This window comes from Rhagoletis zephyria, unplaced genomic scaffold (assembly GCF_001687245.7).
Source record: "Rhagoletis zephyria isolate East Lansing unplaced genomic scaffold, Rhagoletis_zephyria_1.1 Rzeph_scaffold_02625, whole genome shotgun sequence".
Taxonomy (NCBI): domain Eukaryota; kingdom Metazoa; phylum Arthropoda; class Insecta; order Diptera; family Tephritidae; genus Rhagoletis; species Rhagoletis zephyria.
In genome coordinates, this window is record NW_016159709.1 from 548 (window position 1) to 9,931 (window position 9,384).

The 9,384-nt window shown below is 40.3% G+C and overlaps 2 protein-coding genes across 3 annotated transcripts in view; one reads left to right on the forward strand and one right to left on the reverse strand.

The window, feature by feature from the left end:
- The first annotated feature begins 242 nt into the window (after positions 1 to 242).
- Positions 243 to 4,994, forward strand: Lon (lon protease homolog, mitochondrial). Of its 2 annotated transcripts, none has more exons than XM_017621883.1 (11): positions 243 to 744; positions 846 to 1,104; positions 1,452 to 1,833; positions 1,901 to 2,030; positions 2,673 to 2,977; positions 3,043 to 3,272; positions 3,331 to 3,523; positions 3,597 to 3,960; positions 4,017 to 4,375; positions 4,440 to 4,629; positions 4,693 to 4,994. In XM_017621883.1, exons 1-11 carry the CDS (start codon positions 382 to 384, stop codon positions 4,837 to 4,839), a joined length of 2,922 nt encoding a protein of 973 aa, XP_017477372.1. In that variant the 5' UTR covers positions 243 to 381; the 3' UTR covers positions 4,840 to 4,994. The 2 variants fall into 2 exon arrangements, with proteins under 2 accessions (XP_017477372.1, XP_017477373.1); XM_017621884.1 differs by having other exon boundaries at positions 1,506 to 1,833.
- Positions 4,995 to 5,027: 33 nt separating this feature from the next.
- LOC108367301 (proclotting enzyme) overlaps positions 5,028 to 9,384 on the reverse strand; it is a 26,787-nt gene continuing 22,430 nt past the window's right edge. The window contains exons 4-6 of the mRNA XM_017621885.1: positions 6,077 to 6,213; positions 5,431 to 6,016; positions 5,028 to 5,373 (exon numbers count right to left, since the gene is read on the reverse strand). Coding sequence (XP_017477374.1) covers positions 5,101 to 5,373; positions 5,431 to 6,016; positions 6,077 to 6,213 — 996 coding nt within the window. The 3' untranslated portion in view covers positions 5,028 to 5,100. The remainder of the gene's footprint in view (positions 5,374 to 5,430; positions 6,017 to 6,076; positions 6,214 to 9,384) is intronic.

Genomic DNA, 9,384 nt, shown 5'->3' on the forward strand with positions numbered 1-9,384 from the left:
TGGTCGTTTCTGTCAAGGCGAATTTATATAAGGTGGTGTTACTAGATCAGCTGATTTTGTGTATGGGTTTCGCCTCACGGCTTCTTATGTCAAATTGAAAAATTTTGTTTGAATTTCCACACACACTCTTACAGATTTTGCCAGTTTATGCCGCCAAAGCAAAAACAAAATACATGTAGGTTTTTGTTATTGTACTCCTGCTATCACCTTATATAAATTCGCCTTGGTTTCTGTCATGCTGATTTTAAATGTCATTTCATTCTGACAAGTGATAATAAAAGCCAGCGCCGTTGAGTAAAAATATTCCTTTTTCAGATCTGATATATTTTATTATTTTCGGAGTGCAATTTGTTTTAAACAATTTGAAATTGTGGTCGGAAAATGCTATCTCGTTTACTTCGGCACCGCACATTTACTCGCAGCGTTGGTAGCTTAGTGGCGCAAGAGCAGCATGCAAAACTTTATCTAACACGTTCCAATTGGCGATATGCAGCGCTACAGCGACGCTTCGACGCCAGCAGCGGCGCGTTGGTACTCCAAACGATGACTATTAACTCGCGTAAATATTGCACAAATCGAAAAAAAGATGAAGAGGAGGATTTGGAAGTAGAAACATCGGAGTACATTGTAAATAAGGGCCCTCAGTTACCGGCGACCGTGGCAGTGCCGGAAGTGTGGCCGCATTTGCCGCTGCTGGCAACACGTCGTAATCCAGTCTTTCCGCGATTTATGAAAATTCTAGAAGTGCGTTACGAAGGCCAATCCTGTTAAGAATTCTTTAACATACATAATTATTTTAAGTTATACATGCATACATTACTTTAACACGTGTTATATAATTTCAGGTTTCGAATCCAATGGTAATTGATTTGATAAGACGTAAGGTAAAGTTAAATCAACCGTATGTGGGTGTATTCATGAAAAAGGACAATGAAAATGAAGCGGAAATTGTTGAAAAATTGGATGATGTGTACAGTGTTGGTACATTTGCGCAAATACAGGAACTTCAAGATTTGGGCGATAAATTGCGTATGGTCGTTGTGGCTCATAGACGCGTTAAAATAACTGGACAGCTTTTAGAGGACCTCGTGCCTACACCGAAAGGTAAGAACTATAAATTTCAAGTTGAAAATTTCCGTATATAACGTAAGTGGGAAAGGAGAGTGCAACAAAATGAAGCTTACAAGCGCAATCTATTGATTAAATTTATTTATTATTATTTTTTGATAAAATTTTTTATTTAAAAACACCATGTATGTATATTACATTGTTGCATTCAAACGCCCACCAATAACCAACACCCTTAACCACATGCTGCTAACACAAAGCCTATCACTTCGAACACAAATTCCCTACAACCCAATCGAACCTTTCCCACTCCTATCATATACTTTGGTGCTCTTGTGACATTATGTATAAGAAAATATTTCGTCACAATGCTCTCCACTCAGAGAAGAAGACGACAATACATTTTCCACTCTTTAATGTAAAATTGAACATCCCAGCTGAAGAACAACAAAACGAATTGGAACGACGTAAATTGGCGCGCAAAGTGCGCTCGAGTCGTATATCCAAACGCGATGTTAGTCAAGGTGCTAAGGTGCCCCCTGAGAAAATAGAAGAAGTAGCACAACCAGCTGGCATTGCTGTACCACCTTCAGCGGGAACATCGCAAGTGCCACCAACAACTGGAACCGTCCCACAACCTGTGCTCATGGTTGAAGTGGAAAATGTTAAGCATGAACAGTACAAACAGACCGAGGAGGTTAAGGCACTCACTCAGGAAGTGATAAAAACCATCAGGGATATTATAACAATGAATCCTTTGTACAGGTAGCTTGAGATCAGATTAAATACATATATTGATTTTTAAAGAATTTATATCTTATTTTCACCACAGAGAGAGTTTGCAGCAAATGTTGCATCAAAATCAACGTGTTGTCGATAATCCAGTTTACCTGTGTGACTTAGGTGCATCGCTGTCCGCTGCAGAGCCTGAGGAACTGCAAAAGATAATGGAGGAAATGGATGTGAGTAACATCGTAACCTTTTGTATGGCTAGAGACACTCATTGTAGTATGGAATCAATATTACGATGTTTACCGCATGTGTGTTGCTACAAATCATTGTAGTTTCTAAGTAGCAACGGCAAACTACAATCTTGATATTATAATTTCTATACCACATGTGTGACCCAGGCATAAGTAACAAATTTACATTTATAAACCCGCGGCGCACCACATGTTAAAATGTTTTAAGAATTTCTTTATTTTTTGGTTACTTTTTTTTTTTATAAAAATACAGTTAATTAAACGAAATCCGAATAAATACATTTTCCAAACTTTCTAGCGGGGACCTACCGTTGAATTTTTCGCAATTTTGAATGGGCTACAAAACTTCACACTCAAAGTCTCCCTAATTAGAAAGCTAGAAATATTTACGAAAGATTATTGATTTTTTTTAACATTGCACAAAGTTTGAAACTGGCACCTATGCGGTCTAGTTAAAGAATAAACTATGCAAATTTTTATAAAAAAAATAACAAACAAAAAATAAACTTAAAAACTTGCCAATTTGTGGTGCGCTTATAATTATTACACGGGGTATATGTATGTATATGTAGTTATATAGTATTTAACATTTCACATCTTTCAATTTCTATGCTGTTTCAGATACCTAAGCGCTTATTGCTTGCCTTGGCTTTGCTAAAAAAAGAGCTGGAACTTTCCAAATTGCAACAGAAAATTGGTCGTGAAGTTGAGGAAAAGGTAAAGCAACAGCATCGCAAATATATACTCCAAGAACAGCTGAAAGTAATCAAAAAAGAATTGGGCATAGAAAAAGATGACAAGGATGCCATTGGCGAGAAATACCGCGAAAAGTTAAAAGACAAAACAGTTCCCGAAAATGTCATGACTGTCATTGATGAGGAATTGAATAAGCTGAACTTCTTGGAAAGCCACAGCTCAGAATTCAAGTAAATACATAAAAACTCTGCTCAGGGCCTACAAAAATTATTTAACCTATGCTAATTGTTAACAGTGTTACGCGTAACTATTTGGATTGGTTAACTTCGCTTCCATGGGGCGTTACGAGTACGGAAAATTTAAGTCTGGAACAAGCGCAGGACATCCTAGATCATGATCATTACGGTATGGAAGATATCAAAAAACGTATTTTGGAATTCATCGCAGTAAGCCACTTGAAAGGCAGCACTCAGGGAAAAATTCTTTGTTTCCATGGTCCACCGGGTGTGGGAAAAACAAGTATTGGTATTAACTGCTATAATTATTCCTTATGGCTTTAAAACTAATCGTTGGCATTTTATAGCTCGCTCCATTGCACGCGCCTTAAATCGTGAATATTTCCGATTCAGTGTTGGCGGGATGACTGACGTGGCAGAAATCAAAGGTCATCGGCGTACTTATGTAGGCGCAATGCCCGGTAAACTGATACAGTGCTTAAAGAAAACTAAGACTGAAAATCCGTTGGTTCTGATCGATGAAGTCGATAAAATTGGCAAGTAAGTTGGCACGGAAATAAATTATAATATTAAAGTCTTTGCTATTAATTGATGTTATGTTTCCACCTTACAGGGGCTACCAAGGTGATCCCAGTTCCGCATTACTTGAGCTCCTTGATCCCGAACAAAACGCAAATTTCCTCGATCATTACCTAGATGTACCCGTGGATTTATCTCACGTGCTCTTCATTTGCACAGCAAACGTTATCGATACCATACCAGAACCCTTGCGTGATCGTATGGAGTTGATTGAGATGTCCGGTTATGTCGCAGAAGAAAAAATGGCTATTGCACGCCAGTATCTGATACCACAGGCGATGCGTGACTGTGGCATAACAGGCGATCATATAACTATTAATGATGAGGCGTTAACAACGCTCATTAAAAGCTATTGCCGGGAATCGGGTGTAAGAAATCTCCAAAAGCATATTGAGAAGGTACGAAAATGAACGATTCCTATATCACTTATTTTCTAACGTTACTATCATTATAGATTGTTCGCAAAGTAGCCTATCGCTTTGTGAAAAAGGAAGGCAACCATTTCCCAATTACGGCTGACAATCTGACTACGTTCCTTGGGAAACATATATTCTCATCGGATCGCATGTACAAAGATACACCTCCCGGCGTGGTAATGGGTCTGGCGTGGACCGCAATGGGCGGCTCATCGCTCTACATTGAAACAGCTTCACGTAAAACAGGCAAACTCACAAAGGACGATGATGTTAGTGGTTCAATACATCTCACTGGAAATCTTGGAACTGTTATGAAGGAATCTGCACAAATCGCATTGACAGTGGCGCGAAATTACCTGCGTGATGTTAAGTCTGAAAATACTTTCTTGGAGAAAGGGTAGACGTCTATAAAAATCTATTCGTAGACTCTGAAAGCAATTTAAAAGCTTTATATTTTGTAGGCACATTCATCTACACGTTCCAGAAGGCTCTACACCTAAAGATGGACCTAGTGCTGGTGTAACCATTGTAACGGCGTTGATATCTTTAGCAACGGATCGTCCAGTACGTCAAAATTTAGCCATGACTGGTGAGGTGTCCCTTAAAGGACGAGTGTTGCCCGTTGGCGGCATTAAAGAGAAAACTATTGCTGTAAGTTTAACATGTTATTCTACATAGTGATAGTTAATAATTTTATATGTATATATTTTTCAGGCAAAACGCTCAGGCATTACTTGCATAATATTACCTGAGGAAAATAAAAAAGATTTCGCTGAGCTACCTTCCTACATTACCGATGGTATTGAAGTGCATTTTGCTACCAGCTACGAGGACGTATATAAAATCGCTTTTCCCAATTAGTCTTCGGGAAGAAAGCGTTCTCAGAAACAAAACCAAAATTGCGAATTAAACGATAAGTTAATGCTAAGCATTATACGAATACACCATTACTCGTATCTCTATTTTTAAATTGTAATTGTTTTAAAAATATACATTCATAATAATGTTATAGGTTAGTTACTTTAAAACTGTTTTATGAAAGCAAATCCTTTAGCGAGTATTGAAAAATTTTTTATTTAATATATTACTTTTTAAGGACACAACTAAGATGTTTTAACGACATTAAATATCCGAATTTTCGAGTATCCAATGCATATAATGGTTAACGCTCGTATACATGCCAGGACGATTGGCTTCACCGCAGCGCACACCCCAAGAGACAATACCGACGGTGACCCAGCGACGATTGGGCAATTGTACCAATAATGGACCCCCACTGTCGCCTTGGCAGGAGTCCTGCCCGCCTTCACGAACGCCAGCGCACAGTACTGTATCCGGAATGCGCTCAACCATCGCTTTTCGACAGTCGGAAAGTTTCCAAATTGGCAGCAGTACCTAAGGATATTGAAAGCAAATGGAAAACAATGAAACCAATGCTATACGACTGTTTACCTCCATAAGAATATTCGAATGGGGACCGGCAAAAGTTTGTGTACCCCAACCAGTGACTACGCCCACCTGTCCCTCCCAAATTTGATTAATAGGGGGCATGCAAACTGGCCAGATGTATGTGTTAAAGAGTGTAGCACGATCCAGACGTAGCAGCGCAATATCATTCTCGTAAGTTAGCGGGTCGTAATCGATATGTATCACCATATTCGCAATGCGAAAATCACGCGCACGAGTCTCATTAACCAACAACGTATTATATTCGCCCAAGCGCACAAATATATCATCTTTATTGAATTTGTGGACGCAGTGTCCTGCTGTCAGGACATGGCGATCAGTGACAAGCACACCTCCGCACCACACATATGGCAAACCGGGACGTATTAACGCAGCCATCCACGGCCATTCATCCGGTTCCGCTGGACGGCCGCCCGTAATGCGTGGAAATTGTTTGGTGGTAAGTCCGCAACCTCGTTTCTCGGGCTTGTTGACAATGCGTGCCTCCTCCAAGCCATTATTGTTAACATCAGCAATAACTTGGGGACTGGAACGGTTCTCGGTGTTGTCAGTGCAACAGACGCCTATAGACCTAAAAGGAGAATAGCAATGAATTTATTTAGTTAACAATAAAAGGGAAAAATATGGATACTTTTGTTCAATAATGCACAACTGCGAGATTAAGCGCCAAACATCGTCTTTCAACTCAGGTATGCGGCAGTAGAGTGGGTGTCGGCAACGGCCAACCTCTCCCAACGAAGTGCGGCAGTCACCGTAGTCTTTGTTTTCCTATATAAAGTAAATGATATACATACATACATACTATATGTATATGTATGTACATACATATGTAAGTATGCGAATTTTCATTGCTGCATGAAAACCTGTTTTCTTCGTTGCACTTCCAAATCAATTATTATGTACATACATACAGTGGCGTTCAAAATAATAGCAGCAAAATTCAAAATGATGCTGTTGGCAACTTACCAACCACATCAATAAAACTTTTAAAGCTTACACAAAGTTCACAAAAACTTACTAAACTAAAAAAAATGTTCATCGAAATTTCGAATTTTTTTAATTGCAAGTTTCAAGTCGCTAAATATTACCGTTGATTTTTTAGATTTTGTTTCGCGGAGGGTGTTGCGCATTTTCTTCCATATAACGCATGAACAAAACTTCTTTTTGTATGGAAGAAATGCGCAACAAAAATTTTGTTTTATATGAAAGAAAGAAGTTCTGCGCAAAAATACTTCCTCCCCTCCTTTCCGAACGCCGCCTACACTAAAAGAAGTTCTGCGCAAAAATACTTACTCTCCTCTTTTCCGGCAACACAAAGGAGAATTCTACTTAGTAAGGGTTATAATCCCTAAGCTTGGCCGAAGGTCGCCTACGCAGAAAGAATTATATTTTTAACCGACTTCCAAAAAAGGAGGAGGTTATCAGTTCGTCGGAATATTTTTTATATATTTTTGTTTTTATTTATTTTTTTTTATTTGTTTTTTATTTTTTATTTTATTTTTAATTTTAATTTTTTTATATTTTTTATTTTATTTTTAATTTTAATTTTTTTATATTTTTTATTTTATTTTTAATTTTAACTTTTTTATATTTTTTATTTTATTTTTAATTTTAACTTTTTTATATTTTTTATTTTATTTTTATTTTTTTTATGTATGTTACCGCATAACTTTGGACCACGTCAACCGATTTCGATAATTCTTTTTGCATCGGAAAGGTAGTGTCTGAGGTGGTCCCATGCTAATCTGGTTAAGATCCGATCAGTGGATCATGAGATATATATATATATATATATATATATTTTTTTTTATATGAGAGTGGAAGTCGGTTTTTTTTTTTGCTTAAAATTATATTATCTTATTTCGCTTTACAACTTATAATCCATTTATAAATGGGGCATAAATAATTTGACCAACCGTACTTCTTTCGGAAGTACAGTACTTCTTTTTTCGCTCTTGTACTTCGTACTTCGAATGTACAGTCAAATGTACTTCTTTGCGATACTTTGTTCTTCAGGAGGGAGATTCTGTAACCAGTGAGCGACAGTTTTCGGATCGCTATCGCACTTTTTGACGCATGATATACATGTTTTTGCGTCAAAAAGTGCAATAGCGATTCGAAAATTATCGCTATCTGGTTACAGAATCTCCCCCAGGTCCTGTACTTCTCCGATCTTCTGGACGATCATCACATGGCATGGGCGATAAATTCGTTCAAACCATTAAAGTCACCGGGGACCGAAACATCATGCCTGCGCAGCTGCAAAGGACTCTGAAGGTGTCGTGCAATTGGTTGGATCCTACTTATGTGAACTGCGGGTACATCCCAGAGGCTTGGAGGATAGTCAGTGTTGCGCTCATCCGGAAGGCCCCTAGGGTTTTTAGGCCTATCAGTCTCTTCGTTTTTTCTAAAATGCTGGAGAGACTGATAGACCTGTTCATATGAAAAGCGATTCATCGCGACTGTCTTTCAAGACCTCGACACATTGGTAAAGTGGTCAGTGGAAGCCTTCACACATGAAGACTATGCACTAGGGGCCTTCTTCGATGTCGAGGGGGCCTTCAACAATGTCACTCCAGAGACAAAAGTATATTCATAATCTGGGGGTTGAAACCAACCTAATAAGCTTACTTCGTGACAGAACAGTCGCGGCGGAGTGGTGGAGCGCCTGCACTCAGTGAAGAGTCAATAGGAGCACTCCACAAGGAGGTGTTCTCTTTCCCCTTCTCTGGATTGCGGTTGTAAACGACTTTCTAGAGGAACTGGAAAAAGTGGGCTGTCGTGTGATCGCCTATGTAGATGATGTAAATCTTTTGGTTAGGGGACGATTTTTTTACACCCTTTTTGATCTGGCTCAAGGTTACCTGAACCAGGTAACTATGTGGGTTGTTGTTGTTGCAGCGGCTACAACAACCCCGCCCAGATCGGTTGATATCTCAGTCGTTGTCGTCGAGTTCCACTAACGGCAGCCCCAGGAAGCGTGCAGCCTCTATGGGGTCACAGGGACGGCGCCGTTAGGGCTGTGGGGGTTTCCGGGCATGCCGGACATTCATTCGGCACATCCGCATTTAGCCTACTCAGGTAGGAGTTTAGCCTGCTGCAGTAGCCAGAGCGAAATTGGGCTATTGTTGTTCTGGTCTCCCGAGGCAGATGGAGCTCCGTCGCGTCAATGTCCGGTGTTTGTGTGCCTAGAACGGCATTCACAGGTCTAGAGTCTACATGACTCGAGGCTACGTTCCTGTGAATGCCGTTCAGGGCCTTNGGCATTCACAGGTCTAGAGTCTACATGACTCGAGGCTGCGTTCCTGTGAATGCCGTTCAGGGCCTTTCTGTAAGCTGACGGGTCCAGAGGCTGCTTAATGAACCTCTGGACTTCGTTCGTCAGTTCATATAGATGCCTCCTGACGTGCCTTGGCGAGGGCTCCTCTGCAAGCAGCTGTCTATTTGGGTGGCCACATCTGTGGCTCCCAACCAGAAACTGCTTGCAGAGCATTGTGTTGTGCTCCCTAATTGGGAGCATTTTCGCCTCATCATGGAAGTGGTGTTCTGGTGGCATCAGGAGGTATCCGGTCGCTGCCCTGAGTGCTGTGTTTTGTGCTGTCTTTAGCTTCGTCCACTGCGTCCTACTAGTCCCCGGCGACCACACTGGTGCTGCGTAGTTTTAAACCGGCCGGCCTATTGCCTTGTATGTTGCCAGCAACGTTTCTTTGTCTTTGCCCCAAGTACTGTTCGCTAGCGACTTGAGGACCTTGTTGCGGCTCTATACTTTATTGACAATAGCGTGCGCAGAGAAGGAGAGCAGGCTGTTGAATTTTACTCCGAGTATTTTGGGATTATTCACCGTCGGAATTGGTGTGTCATCGACGTAAATTCCCAGCAGTAGCCTGACACCCTTCGTCCAGGTTGTGAACAGGGTCGCAGAGGATTTCGTAGGGGAGA